We start from the raw sequence: 22,283 nt of genomic DNA on the forward strand, positions 1-22,283 counted from the left end.
GTCATTTTCTTGGTGGCAGTTACTTCAGCTCGTAGAGTCAGTGAGCTTCAGGCCCTGGTAGCCCAGGCCCCTTACACCAAATTTCATCATAACAGAGTAGTCCTCCGCACTCACCCTAAGTTCTTGCCAAAGGTTGTGTCGGAGTTCCATCTGAACCAGTCAATTGTCTTGCCAACATTCTTTCCCCGTCCTCATTCCTGCCCTGCTGAACGTCAGCTGCACACATTGGACTGCAAGAGAGCATTGGCCTTCTATCTGGAGCGGACACAGCCCAACAGACAGTCCGCCCAATTGTTTTTCTTTTGATCCCAATAGGAGGGGAGTGGCTGTGGGGAAACGCACCATATCCAATTGGCTAGCAGATTGCATTTCCTTCACTTACGCCCAGGCTGGGCTGGCTCTTGAGGGTCATGTCACGGCTCATAATGTTAGAGCCATGGCAGCGTCGGTAGCCCACTTGAAGTCAGCCTCTATTGAAGAAATTTGCAAAGCTGCGACGTGGTCATCTGTCCACACATTCACATCTCATTACTGCCTGCAGCAGGATACCCGACGCGACAGTCGGTTCGGGCAGTCAGTTCTTCAGAACCTGTTTGGGCTTTAGGATCCAACTCCACCCCCCGAGGGCCCTGTTTGTTCTGTTCCAGGCTGCACTCTCAGTTAGTTGGTAAATTTTTTTAGGTCAATCTCAGTTATGTCCTCGCCGTTGCGAGGCCCAATTGACCATGGTTGTTGTTTTGAGTGAGCCTGGGGGCTAGGGATACCCCTTCAGTGAGAACAAGCAGCCTGCTTGTCCTCGGAGAAAGCGAATGCTACATACCTGTATAAGGTATTCTCCGAGGACAGCAGGCTGATTGTTCTCACAAACCCGCTCGCCTCCCCTTTGGAGTTGTGTCTTCCCTTGTTTTGTCTTGCTACATACGGGACTGACGAACACGAGCCGGTTCGGGCGGGAAGATGGCCGCGCATGCGCGGTGCGCATTAGCGTGCGGGGACTAGCAAAGGCCTTTGCTAGTAAAGTGTTCCGATTGGAGGGGCTGCCGTGGACGTCACCCATCAGTGAGAACAATCAGCCTGCTGTCCTCGGAGAATACCTTCTACAGGTATGTAGCATTCGCTTTTTTTCAGGTTAGAAGTTGTTACTGGGGTGGTCACGTGATGGTAGTGACCTGAACAGACGCTGGGTGGCTGATCTCCTCTCCCTTAGCATGCAAAACCGGCTTTTATACCTACTTCAACCCCTCTTTCTTGAACCCCAGCGAATGTAAAGGTACATATTGTGAGTCAGCGAGGCAGATGGGATGCTCTAGCAGGCAGCTGAGCGGGTATGCCTGCTAAAACTCCAAGACCGGCTAGAGAGCGTGTGAGTACCCACGCGGCCAAGATGGCATCTGACTGGAGCCCTCCGGGACCTCAGGAACCGCCAGTGATCGTGCTGCAAGAGGCAGCAATTAAAGAGATAACGAGGAATCCAGCAGACATTTTAGACGATAAACTCTCCAAGTTGCACGCGGCAATGGATGAACTTAAAGAGAGCATGACCGTGCAAATTGCCTGCATTCAGCAAGTGAAAGACAGGATTTCAAATCAGGAAGACATTACCCTGGGCCTGTCTTCTCAAGTAGCGACGTTAGAGAAACGCTGCAAGCAGCTAGAGGAGCGAGTTGATGATCAGGAAAACAGGAGCCTTCGCAACAATATTCAAATTGTCGGGCTTCCTGAGGGAGTCAAAGAACAAGAATTGTGGGACCTAGTTGAGTCTTGGCTGCCACGAGAGTTGGACCTGGAGGTGGAGGGGCAGCGCTTACGCATCAAGAGAGTACACTGCGTGGGCTTGCTGAGGGAGCAGGCTGCAAGACCGCGTCCAGTACTCGCTAGAATCCTTAACTATGCGGAGAAAGTCCAACTTATGTCTAAATTTCGACTGCATAAGGAAATGATCTACGGGGATCCAGGCTAATGTTGTTTCAGGACTTTTTGCCATGAGTTTCAGATCTGCGTAGGCAGCTGTTGCCATATTGCTCGCAGCTGTTCAATAAGGGGGTCAAATTCTCTCTTCAATACCCAGCTAAAGTGCGCGTGGTGCACGAGAACAGCACGATGTTCATGGAAACACCGGAGGAGTTAAAAACCTTTTTGGAGAGTCTTTCCTGAGTGGAACATGGGATCTTTTTGACTGTCTACTTACTTTTTCTTTCCTGGAATACAAAACTTGAGATCTGTGCTTCTCATTACCTTGAGCTAAGAATTGTGCTGACAGCGGTGGGGACAACGGACCATTTGACTTTTAATTATGGTTTCTATGGCTTGCACTTGAGGTACTGCCTGCCACTGCAGCTCGCTCCTGTGACCGTCATCTGCGGGCTGCCTGATCGTGCAACTGGATCCAGGTCGCCTTCAGGTGGTGTGTCAGCTGAGGACTTCCTTGGCTTCTGGAATGGCTGCTGGTGGGGTGACCGGAGAAGTGAATGAGAATTTGTTCACTGGTTTGTTTGTAGCTACGGACTTGTACGTTCATGACTCTTGACTCTTTTGCGAAACGCTGTGCCTGTACCGCTTAATGGGGGGAGATTTGTTGGTCGGGAGGGAGGACAGCCTTGATGGTAGGGTAGGTGTAGCACTATGTGCTCGGGGTGGGGGGGCAGAAGAGGGGGATGTATGGGCAAGGGGACGGGGAGGGGGGTGACTGGTCTTGGTGGCCGAAAGTATGGGGCAAAGTTGTTGTATGTCTAATGTTAGGAGGTTTCAGTGGTATAGAGGGTGGGCTGAGAGGGTGGGAATCGCCGGCTTTCTGTGTTTCTGACCTGCAGATGTGGCTATTGTGCTCTGGAGGGTGGTACAGCTGAGACGCTGCCCCCCAGGTTAATCTCAGGTGCAGTGGCTATAAGCCCAATGTAGTCTGGATGTGGGATGAGCAGTTTTAAATTGGCCACGCTTAATGCTGATGGCATACATTCTCCTGTAAAGCGTAAAAAGATTCTCCAATATAGCAAGCGTCTTAAAGTGGATGTCCTATTGCTCCAGGAAACTCATCTTTCGGTATCTGAGCACACCAAATTGAAGAAAGATTGGGTGGGGGAACTAGCTTTCACCTCCTTTAATAACAGGCAATGAGGGGTGTCCATCCTTATTCACAAATCTTTAGAGAGCATTAAGCACAAAGTTGTACAGGACCCAGAAGGTCGCTATGTCATATGGATGGGAATCCTCCAAGGGGTCAAAATAGCTCTATGCTCGATATATGCCTCAAACGTGTACTCCCATAAGTTCTTCTCCACGCTGCTGGCCTCTTCGGTCGCGTTAAATGAATACAAGCTTGTGATGGGGGGGGGGGGGAATATAATATTACGGCTGACCCCCGATTGACTGTAAATCTCCCAAGGCCAGGGTGAGGGGGTGTGATGAGAAGGGAGTCAACTTTTTTATGCGGGAACTGGACCTGATAGATATCTGGCGGACACTGAATCCAGATGATCATGATTATACATATTATTCTCATGTGCACAAAGTACAAAGAAATACTCGAAGCACAGGCTGGTGGATGAACCCTACACTGTACCAAGATGCTGACTTCCACCAGTTCTTGGGAGAGGCATGGTTACAAGAAAATGACTCTCATGAAGTAGATCCCATAGTGTATTGGGAAGCAGGCAAGGCAGTTATGAGGGGTAGAATAATAGAATTTTCTAGCCGACAACTCAAGGAGAGGGATGGGGAGCTGGTGCGGTTGCTTAAACAGCTACACACGACCAGAGAAGAGTTTTTAAATGGCACTTCATCGGGAGCCAGGGATAATTACTGGAAGATAAAGAGGCGGGTTAATAGTAACATAGTAGATGACGGCAGAAAAAGACCTGCACGGTCCATCCAGTCTGCCCAACAAGATAACTCATATTTGCTGCTTTTTGTGTATACCCTACTTTGATTTGTACCTGTGCTCTTCAGGGCACAGACCGTATAAGTCTGCCCAGCACTATCCCCGCCTCCCAACCACCAGCCCCTCCTCCCAACCTCCGGCTCTGGCACAAACTGTATAAGTCTGCCCAGCACTATCCTCACCTCCCAACCACCAGCCCTGCCTCCCAACCACCGGCTCTGGCACAGACCGTATAAGTCTGCCCAGCACTATCCCTGCCTCCCAACCACCAGCCCCGCCTCCCGATCTTGACTAAGCTCCTGAGGATCCATTCCTTCGGCACAGGATTCCTTTATGCTTATCCCACGCATGTTTGAATTCCGTTACCGTTTTCATTTCCACCACCTCCCGCAGGAGGGCATTCCAAGCATCCACTACTCTCTCCATGAAAAAAACACTTCCTGACATTTTTCTTGAGTCTGCCCTCCTTCAATCTCATTTCATGTCCTCTCGTTGTACAATCTTCCCATCTCCGGAAAAGGTTCGTTTGCGGATTAATACCTTTCAAATATTTGAACGTCTGTATCATATCACCCCTGTTTCTCCTTTCCTCCAGAGTATACATGTTTAGTTCAGCAAATCTCTCCTCATAAGTCTTGTAAGGCAAATCCCATACCATTCTCGTAGCTTTTCTTTGCACCGCTTCAATTCTTTTTACATCCTTATCAAGATACGGCCTCCAAAACTGAACACAATACTCCAGGTGGGGCCTCACCAACGACTTATACAGGGGCATCAACACCCCCTTTCTTCTGCTGGTCACACCTCTCTCTATACAGCCTAACAACCTTCTAGCTACGGCCACCGCCTTGTCACACTGTTTCGTCGCCTTCAAATCCTCAGATACTATCACCCCAAGGTCTCTCTCTCCGCCCGTATCTATCAGACTCTCCCTGCCTAACACATACGTCTCCCGTGGATTTCTATTCCCTAAGTGCATCACTTTGCATTTCTTGGCATTGAATTTTAATTGCCAAACCTTAGACCATTCTTCTAGCTTCCTCAGATCCTTTTTCATGTTTTCCACTCTCTCCCGGGTGTCCACTCTGTTAGAGATGAAATACTTAAAGGGCTCAGTGGGACATCCAGCTCTACAAATATAATTTACATAGGTGGAGAAACTCCTAGTCTCTTTAGTCCGACCTCGCGCATCAAAAAAACCTATTACATAAAATCCAAAACTGGCACTTTGCTAAATGCACCAGTGGACATACAGGAGGCTTTTGTGGACTTTTATAAATCTTTGTATGATGCAGGGTCCTGCAATGGACAGATGAGGGAAGCATTTTTCAAAGATTTAGACATGCCAACCCTCACCACTGATCAATTGGCCATTCTCAATGCTCCCCCTTTAAAGGCAAGGAAATTCAGCAAGTGATTAAAAGGTTAAAGCTAGCAAAAGCCCTGGGCCCAGACGACCTGGGCTCTGAATAATATAAAATATTGGAATCCCAACTAGTTGGTCCCTTTAGGGGATCTGTGTCAAGCATTATGTAACCCAACTCAGCAAATGGGGTTCTTAACACACGCCACTATTGTGGTACTTCCCAAGCCTGGAAGGGATGCAGCACTACTGGGCTCTTATTGGCTTATATCACAACTAAACCAAGACATCAAGCTCTTTGCCAGTATTATGGCCTCCAGGCTTGGGAAGGTGTTGCCAAGCCTGGTTCATATGGATCAGAAGGGGTTTGTTCCGGGCAGATATGCCTCCACCAACATTATACGGGCGCTGCGGGCTATACACAAGAAGGGAGGGCTCCCTGGGGATGCCATCATTACAAGCCTTGACGCAGAAAAAGCTTTTGATAAAGTATTATGGGATTACTTATTCTGGGTTCTGCCTCCGTTTGGAATATTGGGCGAGTTCCTGGCAGGTGTGCGGTCATTATGCAGATTCTAATAAATGGGAATCTGTCATATAAGTTTCAGCTGGAAAGGGGGACCCGCCAGGAATGCCCTTTATCTCCCATACTGTTTAACCTTGCCTTGGAGCCTCTAGCTAGTAAGATATGACAGATGCGGGAATTGCAGGGAGTGCAAATTGGACCAGATGAATACAAAATTAACCTTTTTGCTGATGATATGCTGATATTTTTGGAGCAAGCCTCCAGGGGATCCAAATTTTGATAGACCTCATTCAGCAATTTGGCACCTTCTCGGGACTGAAGATAAACTTTGAAAAGTCAGAGGTCATGGCACGTTCAGCTAACTTCATCTGCAGACAGATACCTCCCTTTAACTTGGTCAACCGGGCTGCTAAAGTATCTCGGGGTATATCTTCACTTAGATGCTAAGGTCATGAATAGAAAAAATGTAAGGGAGAAAATAGAGGCGATCCGAACTCTGTGCCAGCGCTGGCGAGAACTCCCCATCCCCTTTTTGGGAAGTGTTGCATTAGTTAAGATGGTGCTCCTTCCCAAGATACTTTACCCCATTCAGATGATGCTGATCTGGGTCTTGCAGAAAGATGAAGCGCAATACCGTGGGATAATTTTCACATTTGTGTGGGGAACTCGAAGAGCTAGAATAGGCTACAATAAGCTTATCCAAGACCAAGATAAAGGGGGGAACTAATTTACCGGATCTCCATCTATATAATGTCACTGCGGCCTTGCGTTGGGTGCACGAATTCCACACTGGTCATTTTAAATGTGCCCCTAAGGATGTCTGGGGAGAGACAGATCCCTCTCTTTCTATATTTAATACAATTCATTGTGGGAATAAGAGGGTGTACTTGTCCCCACTGATTTGCCCATTGAAAATAGCTTGGAACTGGTGGTGATCTAGGATGGGCAGGGCAAAGGGGCCTTCCCCTTTTTTTGGAAGTACGTAATAACCCTGATTTTGCACCTGGGCAGAAAAGATCCCATTTTGACACTTGGAGAACGGAGGGATGCAGGTACATAGGACAAATTACTGCCATGGGACATGGAGACTGCCCTTCTTTTACACAGTGCAAGCAGAGTGGAATATCCCGTAGAAGTATTTTTATTCATTTTTGCAATTGAGGCACTATGTTGCCTCCTTGAACAAAACCTCAGATTCAAATATTAGCTTTACTGCCCTGGACAGGGCCTTTATGCAGGTGCCTGCTACGCAAAATAAATTATCTTTATTGTATAAGCTGGGCAAAGAACATAGGCCTTTCCCTTCTTTCATTTCGTTAGCTGTAGATTGGAGTGCATGTTTGGGGGAAGAGGTATCACAGTGTGAGTTATCAAGATGCTTTAATTTAGCGGTGCGGGTGACCCCTAATGCAGGGCTACTGGAGATTCAGTATAAGATCTTACACAATGCATATATTACCAGAAGCAGAGGGAAAATCATGTGCCTTTGGGACTCTGATGAATGTGTTAAATGCGGACAGAGCAGGGGGTCCTTGGTACACAGCTTTCTAGAGTGAAGGCTGCTCCAGAAGTTGTGGCCTGGGGTTTTGGCGCTGCTGGAGAGTATTCTGGGCTCCACCCTTGAGTGGACATATGGGGTGCTGCTTATGGGCTCGGATGCGGACCTGGTGAGACAGGGCCTCAGTGACTGCCAGTGCAGGTTTGTTTTCTTGAGCCTAATTCTGGCCAAGAAGGCAATTCTTTCGCTGGGTTGACCATTTGGCCCCATCTGTGGAGCAGTGGCATGGCAGCATGAAACAGATGGCCAAATGTGAAAACCAACGATTCTCGGCACGGCTGCAGAGGTCCCCTTGGGAGTATGAGAATCTTTGGAAGAGCTGTATGAGGATGCTAGTGTCAACGCCTGGCGATCCTGACTCAAATTCTAAAGTACTTTCCTAATCTCTAGCTCCATGCTACCCAGACACAGGTGGGGGGGGGGGGGGGGGGTTGGGAGTTGGAAGTTCCGTTTTGTTGTGTTCTAAATATAGAAAATAACAAACAGACAACAAGATTAGACTACATAGTTTAATATGTATCATTTGTTGTTGTATTTTATTACATGGCATGCATGCTGGCGCCTTTGATTTTGTAATGATGCCCTTTTTCATATTGTTAACTTGCTGCTTGTGAATAAACAAATTAAAATAAAAAAACGTTCAATTACTGTTCAGAGTGGTTATATTGTATTATTTTGATAAATATACAGTGGTGGAAATAAGTATTTGATCCCTTGCTGATTTTGTAAGTTTGCCCACTGACAAAGACATGAGCAGCCCATAATTGAAGGGTAGGTTATTGGTAACAGTGAGAGATAGCACATCACAAATTAAATCCGGAAAATCACATTGTGGAAAGTATATGAATTTATTTGCATTCTGCAGAGGGAAATAAGTATTTAATCCCTCTGGCAAACAAGACCTAATACTTGGTGGCAAAACCCTTGTTGGCAAGCACAGCGGTCAGACGTCTTCTGTAGTTGATGATGAGGTTTGCACACATGTCAGGAGGAATTTTGGTCCACTCCTCTTTGCAGATCATCTCTAAATCATTAAGAGTTCTGGGCTGTCGCTTGGCAACTCGCAGCTTCAGCTCCCTCCATAAGTTTTCAATGGGATTAAGGTCTGGTGACTGGCTAGGCCACTCCATGACCCTAATGTGCTTCTTCCTGAGCCACTCCTTTGTTGCCTTGGCTGTATGTTTTGGGTCATTGTCGTGCTGGAAGACCCAGCCACGACCCATTTTTAAGGCCCTGGCGGAGGGAAGGAGGTTGTCACTCAGAATTGTACGGTACATGGCCCCATCCATTCTCCCATTGATGCGGTGAAGTAGTCCTGTGCCCTTAGCAGAGAAACACCCCCAAAACATAACATTTCCACCTCCATGCTTGACAGTGGGGACGGTGTTCTTTGGGTCATAGGCAGCATTTCTCTTCCTCCAAACACGGCGAGTTGAGTTCATGCCAAAGAGCTCAATTTTTGTCTCATCTGACCACAGCACCTTCTCCCAATCACTCTCGGCATCATCCAGGTGTTCACTGGCAAACTTCAGACGGGCCGTCACATGTGCCTTCCGGAGCAGGGGGACCTTGCGGGCACTGCAGGATTGCAATCCGTTATGTCGTAATGTGTTACCAATGGTTTTCGTGGTGACAGTGGTCCCAGCTGCCTTGAGATCATTGACAAGTTCCCGCCTTGTAGTTGTAGGCTGATTTCTAACCTTCCTCATGATCAAGGATACCCCACGAGGTGAGATTTTGCGTGGAGCCCCAGATCTTTGTCGATTGACAGTCATTTTGTACTTCTTCCATTTTCTTACTATGGCACCAACAGTTGTCTCCTTCTCGCCCAGCGTCTTACTGATGGTTTTGTAGCCCATTCCAGCCTTGTGCAGGTGTATGATCTTGTCCCTGACATCCTTAGACAGCTCCTTGCTCTTGGCCATTTTGTAGAGGTTAGAGTCTGACTGATTCACTGAGTCTGTGGACAGGTGTCTTTCATACAGGTGACCATTGCCGACAGCTGTCTGTCATGCAGGTAACGAGTTGATTTGGAGCATCTACCTGGTCTGTAGGGGCCAGATCTCTTACTGGTTGGTGGGGGATCAAATACTTATTTCCCTCTGCAGAATGCAAATAAATTCATATACTTTCCACAATGTGATTTTCAGGATTTAATTTGTGATGTGCTATCTCTCACTGTTACCAATAACCTACCCTTCAATTATGGGCTGCTCATGTCTTTGTCAGTGGGCAAACTTACAAAATCAGCAAGGGATCAAATACTTATTTCCACCACTGTATTATGCAGAATTTTTAAATGTGCACAGAATTCTCCCAGGAGTAACAATGTGTGTAGCCTTTTGCTAAGAATTTAAAAGTGCATTGTAATTCAGCTCTGAAGGAGCCCTAAGATTGCTCCTTTTATACGGGTTCAGTTAGTAAATTGTGGTAGTCACACTGCACATTTTGGTATTCTTAATGCTTGTGCATATTCACTAACTAGATTTTAACACCATGATTCCTTCTCTTTTTCACAGTGAGCTAAGCATTGAGAACTGGATTATGCCTGCGGTTTATGCTGGTCATTTCTCCCAAGTTATCTGGCTTCACCCAGCATGGGCACAGCAAGTCCGTGAGGGCAGGCATTGCTTCTTAGTGGGTAAGGATGCCTCTACTACCACTATAAGGTAATACACGACACAGCTTTCCACCTAATGCATGGACTGCTTTAGATGACATTTCATTTCTTAGTGTTGCCCCATTTCTAGAGGTTTCATAAGTGCTGTGCACCTTATTTTGCATTGATGACAGAAACTCTTATGTTGTGCCTTCTTGGCACAGAATTGTCTTTTAATTGGTACCAGTTCCATTACGTAACAACCCACTTTTCCAGACCCTGTGGGATAGTTGTGGAGATAGAGAACTGAAAACTAAACTGAGACATGTCTCTCTTGGCATCCGGTCCAGCTCCTCAGTATTTTCTATCTCCAGCAGGTGGATGGAGACACTTTTCAGCCTCTGGTTTTGAGTTCTTTTTCTCTTGGTCCAGTTGGTCAACTGGTCCCCAGTTGAGTTTTGCGAGTGGCTTGAGTCTGCAGAGTCATATCTGTGGTGTCCCTCAAATTTACTTTTTCCCTCCCTTCACCTCTCCACTGTTTCCTGTGGAGCTCTCCTTTTCCAGCACAACAACCTTTAAAAAAAAAAAAAAGAGAGAGAAGGAAAGAGTTTTGCAGGAGGGCGTGGGACAGACGTTCAGGACCTGATTACAGCAGAGCGGATACGGGGCTGAGAGTGGGAAGGGCTATGGCTCGCTTCTACCAGTTAGTTCCAGAGAAGAAAGATAAATTGCATCTTCCTAGGGTAGACTTCCTGGTTATAGTGGTGACTAAGAAGACCATCTTGCCAGTGGAAGGGGGCATTGCCCTAAAAGTCCTACATGATAGGAATCTAGTAGGCTTGTTGAAACATGCCTTTGAAGTGGGCCTCTTTGGGCCTTCAAGTGACAAGAGTGTGCCTGAAGTGGCATCAGCAGTCGACAACACAAGGCAGGCCTAGCTAGAAGCGTGGTTGGCCTACTTGGAAGATGCTATTTATGACATGTTATGCATTACAGCCCGCAGTATGTTTTTGGCTGTCATGGCATGTCAGCAACTGTGTGGCATTGGGCAGCGGATGCAGTATCAAAGTCAAATCTAGTTCAGCTGTCTTTTCAGGCCAAGTGGCTATTTGGAAAAGATCTCAGTAACTTGGTGAAAGAACTGGGAGAACCTAAGCCACAGTGGCTACGCTAAAAGCCTCTGGTCGTTCATCTTCAGGCAGCTCTCAATTTTGAAACAGCAGACAGTACCAGCCTGGTTGTCAACAGTATGGTCAGAAGTCCTGCTTTCAGGCATTCCAATCTTCCTTTCATACAGACAGGATGTCATCCTCCTAGTTAGTTAGAGTGCCCAATGCCTCCCAAGCTTTGAATCCTCTGGTGGGAGGACGTCTTCAGGAGTTTCAGGAGGAGTGGGCCAAAATCACATCAGACCAGTGGGTTCTGGATATTCTTACAGAAGGTTTCATGTTGGAGTTCTCCCACCTGGTCACTCCTCTCTTATTGCAGTCTCTTTGTCAAAAGAGAACCAAGGCGGGTGGAGGTTTAGTCCATCGTAGATTCCTTGCTGGCACCCCAGGCCATTCCAGTTCCCCAGGCCGAACAGGGACAAGGCAGATACTCCATCTACTTCATTGTCCCAGAGAAGAAAGGCACCTTTCATCCATTCTTAGATCTCAAAGGTCTAAACTGCTGCCTCTGAGTGTCTTGCTTTTGCATGGAGACACTAAGAGCAATCATAACCTCAGTTCAAGTGGGGGAATTTCTCACTGCTTCGATCTCAAGGAGATGTACTTGCTTGTACCCATATGGCCACCGCATTAGAGGTTTCTAAGTTTTGCGGTGCTGGACCATCACTTCCAGTTCAGGACTTTGCCCTTCGGTCTTGCCATGGCTCCTAGAACATTTGCCAAGGATGTGGTGGTGGCATCCTTCCTTTCCTTTAGTGCTAGGGAATCAGAGTTCATCCATATCTTGACAACTGACTCATTCGAGTGTTGTCCTATTCGGGAAGTGTGGCTGTAATGGATAAAGTTGTCTGTCTTTTGCAGTCATTGGGTTGGGCGATCAATTTTTCAGAAGAGCAAACCATTGCAGATGCTGGAATATCTGGGTGTTCTATTTGACACAGGACAGGATGTTCCTCATGGAGCGCAAGAGGTTGAATCTGGTTCAACAGATTTCATCTTTTCAATCAAAGCAGGCCTAGGGTCTGGGATTACATCCAGATAGTGGGGTCAGTGATGGCGACAATGGAAGTGGTTCCATGGGCAAGGGCTCATATAACATAGTAACATAGTAGATGACGGCAGAAAAAAGACCTGCACGGTCCATCCAGTCTGCCCAACAAGACAACTCATGTGTGCTACTTTTTGTGTATACTCTACTTTGATTTGTACCTGTGCTTTTCAGGGCACAGACCGTATAAGTCTGCCCAGCACTATCCCCGCCTCCCAACCACCAGCCCCGCCTCCCAACCACCGGCTCTGGCACAGACCGTGTAAGTCTGCCCAGCACTATCCCCGCCTCCCACCACCGGCTCTGGCACAGACCATATAAGTCTGACCAGCACTGTCCCTGCCTCCCACCACCGACTCTGGCACAGACCGTATAAGTCTGCCCAGCACTATCCCCGCCTCCCAACCACCAGCCCCGCCTCCCAACCACCGGCTCTGGCACAGACCGTATAAGTCTGCCCAGCACTATCCCCGCCTCCCACCACCGGCTCTGGCACAGACCATATAAGTCTGACCAGCACTGTCCCTACCTCCCACCACCGACTCTGGCACAGACCGTATAAGTCTGCCCAGCACTTTCCCCGCCTCCCACCACCGGCTCTGGCACAGACCATATAAGTCTGCCCAGCACTATCCCTGCCTCCCACTGCCGGCTCTGGCACAGACCGTATAAGTCTGCCCAGCACTATCCCCGCCTCCCAACCTCCAGCCCCGCCTCCCACTACTGGCTCTGCTATCCAATCTCGGTTAAGCTCCTGAGGATCCATTCCTTTTAAACAGGATTCCTTTATTTTTATCCCATGCATGTTTGAATTCCGTTACCGTTTTCATCTCCACCACCTCCCGCGGGAGGGCATTCCAAGCATCCACCACTCTCTCCTTGAAGAAATACTTCCTGACATTTTTCTTGAGTCTGCCCCCCTTTTGGTCTCAAATATACACAGTCGTATCTAAACATACTTTTACTGTTACAAACACTTGGCAATGTTCAACTCTCAGGTGTGCTGATGGGGCTCGCGCAGCCCTTATCTAAAGATTTCTTGGAGAATTCTATTTTAAATCAGTATGAGGGTGGGAGGATAACACTGTATACAACACAAAACAAACGCTGGATTTCAAGAAAAAAAAAGGTCTGTGCAGGGAACTGACATTAAATAAATCCCAAAATAAAATATTAGAACAACCATGTACATTTTTTAAAATCTAGATTCACAAAGCTCCACGTAATCGGACACGAGTTGGAGGAACAATTTTTAAAGGAGAAAACAACATGAGCAGCAAACTTGCTATTTATTGGATGACCAGAGAACGACTGAAGAGGGCAGTCATCAGATTCCTCGCCAATATCGTCCTCCCACATACATTCTGCATTAATTAATCGCCCCATAAACTAGTCCTATGATAGAAAGCCATAAAGCCCCTCATGCAAACAACTCAGAACTCATTTTGTTTCCGCCCTCTCTGTACCGAACAATAATTTAGCAGGGAAGACAACGGGAACAAGGGAGGAAAAAAAAAACTTACTCCGAGGACTCAATCTCTATCGACATCGTGATGAAGACAATGCAACCATTAAAGAAATCTCTTCTCAGGTGCTGATCTCTGGTGTCACAGAAGTACAACCTTCATCTTTCTTGGATGCTGGTTGCCAGACAAAGTAGGCAGTGGTGGTTGTCGCCCAGGAATTTGACTGTTGGAACTCCTTGTTCAAGTTGGGTTGGGGAGCTCATTACAAATTCCATCTGGCACAGAGCACTTGAAGGAACAGTCGTCTCGGTGGTCAATAAATCACTTGGAGCTCAGGGCAGTTCGGAATGCCTTACACGACTTTGCTCCCTTTCTAGCGGGGGCCCCATCTAGAAATTGTGGGCTTCAAAGCCACGAGACCAAGCCTCTGTTTACCAAAAAGCACAACAGTCTGTAAGAACTGCTAAACTCATTCTTGACTTCCAGATATCTGAGGTCTCTACGCGCATCAAAAAGCTTCATGAAAGAATACAGAGCCTCTTTGTCTGTGAAAGGATGGAATCTCCACAGATTGGTTGAGGTAAAATACTGACACCACTTTTGGAAGAAAGGAACAGTGCGCAGGGAGACCCCACCTCCGAAAAGCAGATGGCTGAAGTGAGACTCACGTCATTTATTTGCTTGTGTAGAACAGGCTCATTCTACTAGGTGTACAGCGATATACTGGGCGGGGACTACCTTACTGTGTCTGTTGGATATTTGCAATAAAAAAGAAAAAAGTGGAAAAACACAACTTCAAGAGATCAATCCGAGACAAGGGGTGAGATGCTCCAGGAAAGCTTTATTAGGGACCCTACACGGTCCGTGTTTCGGCTTTTAAAAAAGCCTTCATCAGGGGTCGATCAGTGGTTGCACAGAATATACTGACAGACAATGGAGCTCTTAAAATGTTGTCTCTCCAACGTTCTGAAGCTGACTCCGTGGCAGTGAAGCCGTGTAGTGCTGCCACATATCTAATCCTCTCCGTCCGCCCGGGCAGGAACGACGTGCCCTAAATTGGGGGAGACAGCGGCACCGAGTTCCCTCAAGGGCGGGGCAGTGATCGGGAGTGCGATTACGAACCTTACGAACACTACACGGCTTCACTGCCACGGAGTCAGCTTCAGAACGTTGGAGAGACAACATTTTAAGAGCTCCATTGTCTGTCAGTATATTCTGTGCAACCACTGATCGACCCCTGATGAAGGCTTTTTTAAAAGCCGAAACACGGACCGTGTAGGGTCCCTAATAAAGCTTTCCTGGAGCATCTCACCCCTTGTCTCGGATTGATCTCTTGAAGTTGTGTTTTTCCACTTTTTTCTTTTTTGTTGAACTTTTGTGGAAACTTCGAACCCCTTTTGTTTCTGCGGATATTTGCAATAGGCATCCAAAGGGTACCAGATAGCTGTAATAAATGTCAGTGGGTGTTCAAATCCATTTGTGTCTGAGCTGTAATGCTTTTGTATAATCTCTTTTCACTAGAAGGTATTTGTGGTGTGTAGTGGATTACTTTGGCATATCCTCAGTACATCTATGGCGTGGTAATATACTATGAATAAACCCTGCTCTGTTTCTGAGTTAGAAAATTATTCCAACATTGAGGCTTGACTGCACACCCATCTCTGCTTGTAGTTAGTAAACATGAATATTGGCATGTTAAAGCTTACTGCTCACATCATACTATTCATAAAGAGACCTCCATCAAATTACTGTGTATGTTAGGATGGAAATAGTCTGTCTAGCTTAGTAAGCATAAGCTGATGCAGACACTTAACCAAAGACTTGTGCCACATTGCTTCACTGCCGGTGGCTTGTATAAGACTTGTCTTTGCCCTCCTCAGAACTTCCATTGTTGTTTTTTCTAATGTCACTCACACTGTCACCACCGTCACATTGACATCTTGGAATTGATTTGCCCATTTGGACATGACGATTCAGCTTGCTGTCTGAGGTACAGCTGAATGCACACCCAGATTTTGTTATGGTTCAACATTTTTATTGATGACAACCAGGATATACAAGACCTGTGAGACATTTCAAGATCTGAACAGCTGACACAAATAAACAATACAACATTATCCGTCATCAAGTTTTACATTATTAATAGGTCTCCCAACTCCCCCCTCAACTCTCCCCCCCCCCCCCAACTTCACCATAAAGATAAAAGAGAAACAACCAATGAAGGAATAACCTCTTATCAGAAACGTATTAGTAACCACACTCCTTCCAGTGCTACGAAGATCATGTTCTATATTATCAGCAATGGACCTGCAGTTCCCAAATGATATGGTTAGCACCCTTTCCTGGGGCCCAAGCTGGAGAGCCTGTGTTCTGATGGCCCTCCCTCCTACCACCCCAAGGTGATCTCTTACCAAGACCTAATACGAGTGCATTGAACTAAAAATAACTCCCCTCCCCCCTCCCTATCCCCTTCTGCCTGAGCGACCTATGAACCCACCGAGTCAGTAACCTCGTTCTTACTTAAGTGACACAAGTTGCTGAAGTAGGATCCTTTAACGCGCTGAGTTTATTAAGAATGTAACTTCGTGCTTTGGGAGACATCACATTAATATAATCTGTCCAAGTTAAATAAAAATGTTTTTGTGTTTTGAAATTAAGCAGAGCATCCTGAAGCTCCAACAAAAGTAAGGCATGTAAACGATTACGCCATTGCCAGAAAGAGGGGGCCCTCTCCAATGTCCAATTCACCAGGATACATTTCATACCAACCACAGAGGCCTTGTGAACAAGTGCATTTTGGTAAGCTGTACCCCCCTCCACCGGACTTTGGCATCCCAGCAAAATGCATTTTGGCAAACGCCTGATCCGGGATCCTCCTACACCTTCCAAAAACCGTAATATCCGTCTCCAAAAAGCCTCAGTTGCAGGGCATTGCCAAAAAGCATGGTAAAAATCACTTTGGTTCGCCCCACATCGCCTACACTGAGCCGATTCTAGATACCCCATCCGGAATAAACGGGACTGTGATGTGTATGCTCTGTAGATTACTCTAAACTGACATTCCCGAAGTTCTACACTCCTAGTCCATTTCCCCACCCCTCTCAACCCCCCGCAGAAGATCCCGGGTTGAGACCTCCGTCTGTGTGTCTTCTGCCCACCTAGCAGCCACTTTCCCTAAATCTCTCTGTGGGCGGGTAGCTATCAATCGCTTATACAACAGGGAGATGGATACAGGGTCCCCCGACGGTACCTCCAAAAGATCTTCCAGCTTGGTGGCCACATCGACACCCAGCGTCCTCTTAGGCAAAGAAGCTACATAGTGTCGTACCTGTTCGTAAGCAAATCTGGAGCTCCAATCTGTAGGATTTAGACCAAGGTCCTCCATGGATTTGATTGCTCCAGCAGGCTCCAGTACCTGATGTAAAAATACAATCCCCCTCTCACCCCATTCCCTCAATCCAGGATTTTCAGTGCCCGGACGAAAGGCGTCATTTCCTTGCAGGGGGAGAAGCCTACTACACCCACCATCAAAGGCCCAAATCTTAGCCAGGTCCCTCCACAACGCCCTCAATGGTCCTATCAAAACACTTGATCTAGCTTGTGCCTCCACTTCTTTCCCCCTCGCATGTAACATATAGAAAGTATGCCTTGGCCTACACAATGCCTTTTCCATGGCCACCGGAGTGTATGCCTCTGTCTGCTGGTACCAATCCCCTAAATGACGTAATAAACAAGCTATATTATAAAGTTTAATATCAGGGACTCCAAACCCCCCATCTCTCCCTTGTCCCATAAGGTACTCAAACTTAATCTGCGGTCTTTTCTTAGCCCAGAAGAACTTAGAAAGCATACTATGTAGTGCACTTACATCCCTTTGCTTAAGGAAAATCGGTATCGATTGCAGAAAATATAACCATTTAGGGAACAGCACCATATTAAACAACGCGATGCGTCCCATCAAAGACAATGGTAACCCTTCCCATCTCCCAAGAGTCTCCCTTGTGCTATTTAGCAAGTGTGCCCAGATTTTGTTAAACAGCAGCAGCATTGGCATCATCTGCCAGCTTCGGTGCTGAGACAATGTGTGTGCAGCTGTGCAATGCTGCTATTCTTATCTACAAAAGATATGTGAGCATACATGCCACAGTGTGGGCTCCCTCGATCCAAATATAAAATCTTCTGTAGATCATAAGACTGGCCATACTGGGTCAGAGCAAAGGTCTGTCTAGCCCAGCATCTTGTTTCTAACAGTTACCATTCCAGGTCACAAGTACCCAAAAAGTAGCAAGAATTCCATACTACCTACCCCCATGGATAAGCAGTAGCCTTCCCAAGGTTTTTCTTAATAATGGTTTATGGAGTTTTCTTCCAAGAATTTATCCAAACTTTTTTTTTTTCAATCCAGCTACATTAACTTACTGAATCCTCTGGCAAGTGGCATATAATTCTACAGCTAGAGTGATTACAGGAATTTCTCATTTTTCACATATTACTCCAGTACTGGAAAAGTTGTACTGGCTTCCCATTGAGCAGTGTATTAAGTTTAAAATTATATTGCTCGTTTTTAAAGTTTTAACTAACTGTTTCTATGGTTGTATCATCTAGTTTGAAACTTTATCAGCCTTGAAGAACTTTGAGATCAGCTCAAAAACATTTATTGAATGTTCCTTCTTCTTTTTCATTCAGTCCAACTTGATTAGTATAGATCTTCTAATTTTTTTCCACTTTGGTTATTTTATTTTATCGTAATAATCATACATCACTGTAAATCCCACAAGAGCAAAACAACTGCAACAAAGCACAGTCCATAAAGTAGCAATGCATAAAAATACCCCTCCCATCAACTACAACAAGCACTAAAACAACATTCCCTAAGTACATATCCACCACAAACCAAAGTAAGTGGAATTCAATGCATATGACCCCCCCTCCCCCCCACTTCTCCACAACATACCCCCCAACTCTTCATACTTCTCCGCGCAACTCTTCAGAACAACCTCCCCGACCTCTTCCCCTCACCCCCAACAGCCCCCACCCCAACCTCCCCAAACCCTTCCATTCCCCATCCCCCCACCTCATATAGTTGTTAAACAGCAATAAATTCTATTCCATTCTTGTTTATGTAAGGAAATCCCATCCCTACGATACGCCATAACACACTCCATATGCACCAATTGCCTGAGCTTACCCTTCCATTCCCCTAAAATCGGAGGCTCTACCTTTTTCCAGTATAACGCCACCAGGCACTTAGCCGCCGCTAAGCCCCACCACATCAACTTACTTTCTCCCTTGAAGGCCCTCTCGTTATACAAACCTAGCAAACAGACCATAGGATTACACACTAAGGAAGCATCCAGCAGAGTGGAGAGCAGTTTCATCACACCCAACCAAAAAGGGGATATTAATTCAGAAGTTCACCAGATATGCAAAAATGTTCCTCTCTGGACCCCACACCTCCAGCATTTATCAGACATACTAGGATACATACGTTTCATTCGCTCAGGTGTATAATACAACATGTAAGTACCTTGTAAGCATTCTCCTGTACTAGCACACATACTGAAGCCCTTTGGACCTCCCCACATATAATTTCCCATTCTTTAACAGAAAATGTACAATGTAAATCCATCTCCCAAGCCCTCTGAAAGCTAAATGCAGTAGAATCCCACCCCCTGAAGAACCTGTATATCACTGAAATAGGTCTAGGTACTTTCTGCAACATTACCCATAAGTTCTCCAAACTTTCCACTGTACGGGGGTCTGTTCGCTGCCAACCCAGAGTATTCAAATAGTGCATAATTTGTAAATAAGGAAAATAATCCCCCTTTAGATCTTCTATTTTTTATGTTGCTGGTCCTAGACTGTGGAATTATTTGCCCAATGAGTTATGAGCAATTTGTAAATTAGCAGAATTTTAAAAGGATTTGAAAACATCTTTTTTTTTTTATCAGTCATAAGAGGCTAAACAAATGTGTAAATCTGACCTGTTAGTTGACTGGATGTTTTATTTACAGAGTGATTTATATCAGTACATTGTGAAGCGAGCTGTTGAAATTAGGCAAAGTAGAAAATGTGTTTAATTATGAATGTTTTCACTATTGATTTTGTATGTCTATTTTTCTCCACTTAGAATGTTAAGATAATGTGGAATATAAATAAATAGTATTAATATATACTGTATCCAAGTTACACTGTACATGGTGAGTGTTACCACTAAAAGGCACTATTTCTATTGTTTCTTATCCAATCCAGGGTAACAGGTACAGATGATTACTTTCTAAGTGATGGCCTCTATGTTCCTGAAAAGCAGCTTATGAATCCAAGGCCTTTACATTTGGAGGTAATTCTGGTGACTCCTTTTGAAGATTTGCACAGTCAGGAAATTGGAAATGGGGAGACTACTGCTAAGAAACGGAGACTGGAGGAAAATTCAGCTGCTGGATTGCACACTGCTACCTCCTCTGAGAGATCTTGTATGCCCTCTGGAGAAGGCATAGACTTAGGAGGTGATATGATAAAAGCAAGACCGATTTCTCTAGACAAGGTGGAAACTTGCAGCAAATCGTCTGAAGGTCAGAAACGAGAAGGTGCAGAGAAGATCATCAAAGAAATCCTGCAGGTTCTGCAGAAGGGCAGTGCCTACGTTCTAGACATCGACTTAGATTTCTTTTCAGTTAAGAATCCTTTTAAAGAAATGTACACCCAGGTAAAATTACTAAATGAAAATGTCCTGGCATACTGCATACAACATTTGTACTTATTGCCGATTCTAGGGAACAGTGATTCGGTGTTGGAGATAGTGTTCTACACACATGATTTAGAGAGAGAAACATTGTTGAGAGGTGGGAGATGTTCCTATTTGGGCTGTTACTCAGCTGCCACTTGTTTGCCTAGCACATAGATTCAGACAAGGAAATAAGGGCTTCCTGTCATTGCAGAGGTCTCTCATATTTATTTTCATTATTTTTTTGGGATCAGTACATTTTTAGCTTTTTTTTTTTTTTTAATTGAAAACCATCTTTATTAACAGGGAATGTGATGCCACATAGGTCACCTTTTCTATCATAATTATACTAACACGACATATCAAGTTTTGAATTATTGTTTTTCCCCCCTTAGACCCTCCTGTTCCCCCATTCCCTTCTTTCCCAGTCTGAATCAAATTTTTAACACATTCAGGAGAATTCTGCAAAGCTGTGTTGTTAGAGGTCCTAGAAAAGGTTCTTAAACAGCTAGAAACCCGGTTATACCCTTCTCCCCTAATTTTATTGTAGTCATTGGCTCCATTCAAAATAGATTATGCATGTAGGGGGTAATTCTCTATAAATCACCTACAGTTAGGCGCTAGGATGATACACACTAAGTGTGAATTCCATATTGGCTGTTGCGTGCGCAATTACCATTAGCATAAGTCTGCAGTTACGTGCCTGACTTTAGGAGATGTCTGATGTAAATGCTCGCGCCTAACCACTGGCAGTTAGGCATGTAATTACTAGCGTTCAGTAACCTAAGCGTTGGGCACATCCCTGATCCACTCATGCCCCCCTTCCCCTTGCATTTATGTGCTCTGGATTTTGTGCACAATTTTGTATAGAACACCCAAAGTTTGACATGCAGTTTTGCACCAATCCATGCCTAAAATATTTGGCTAAATTGGTGATGATAATCAGTAATTGGTCAAATGCTAATTGGTACCAATTACTGGTTACACGCTGATCTCTGATCCGCTCGTGTTCTATAACCTGCTTGTCCAATTTATCTTGCATGCAGCTGTGAAAGGGTGTAGCCAAGGGAGGGGCATGGGCGGGTCAAGGGGATTCCCAGGATTTAGGCACGGAGTTATAGAATACTTCCATTTCCACTGACAATAGTTAGGCACAAGCTTGTACACCAGACTTTGGCAGGCATAAATGCTCATGCCAAAAGTTAGTCACAAAAATTACTTAAGCTAGTATTTTGTAAAGACAGTTCCGCGCGGAATTGCCTTTATCGAATTCGCACTTAGTGTGTGTTGTTTCAGCGCCTTATACAGACTCTAGCCACAGTTTATTGAATACCAACTACATGCAGTTACATGTGTAACTGCTAATTAGTGCTAATTAGCAGTAGTTATCACCAATTATAGTCAATTGGTCATTAATTGGTAATTAATGCTAACTAGTAGTTAATTTTTTGAGGGGGAGATACTCAAAACTCTGGCGCTGTACGGAACAGCACAGCAAAATAACTTCCCAATGCTTAACACTAATAGTATTCAAATTATATGCACGCCATTAGCATTGAGCATTGGGAAGTTAAGAGAGGGGAATGTGTCTGTCTCATGCATACAAGAGCTGTGCAGGAAGCACAACTCTTGTGAGCATGCCCAGTCAAATTGGGGAGCAGGGAGGCCATGCTTGTGAGATTGCACAGCACTTTTCAATTCTCTCCCTCCCTACTTCAAAAACAAACAGAAACAGAGAAAAATAAAACCTTCCTGGGATCAGAATCCACACATATCCCAAGCTAAGCATCCACAAGTAGCTTTTCCCCTTCGAGCAAAAGTTCAGATGCGTGAGAGTGACACTGAAAACTCTTTCTTCAAGTGCACAAGTTTGAGTGTGTGACAGTGATACTCACAACTCCCCGTTCAAATGCACAAATTTGAATGTGTGACAGTGACACTGAAAACTGTCCC

At 45.5% G+C, this 22,283-nt stretch overlaps 1 protein-coding gene across 4 annotated transcripts in view; it reads left to right on the plus strand.

The window, feature by feature from the left end:
• C1H5orf22 (chromosome 1 C5orf22 homolog) overlaps positions 1 to 22,283 on the plus strand; it is a 142,409-nt gene that overhangs the window by 44,962 nt on the left and 75,164 nt on the right. For all 4 annotated transcript variants that reach the window (XM_030209181.1, XM_030209198.1, XM_030209206.1 and 1 more), the window contains exons 4-5: positions 9,844 to 9,993; positions 19,859 to 20,312. In XM_030209181.1, coding sequence (XP_030065041.1) covers positions 9,844 to 9,993; positions 19,859 to 20,312 — 604 coding nt within the window. The remainder of the gene's footprint in view (positions 1 to 9,843; positions 9,994 to 19,858; positions 20,313 to 22,283) is intronic.

The sequence above is a fragment of the Microcaecilia unicolor genome, chromosome 1, assembly GCF_901765095.1.
Source record: "Microcaecilia unicolor chromosome 1, aMicUni1.1, whole genome shotgun sequence".
Taxonomy (NCBI): Eukaryota; Metazoa; Chordata; class Amphibia; order Gymnophiona; family Siphonopidae; genus Microcaecilia; species Microcaecilia unicolor.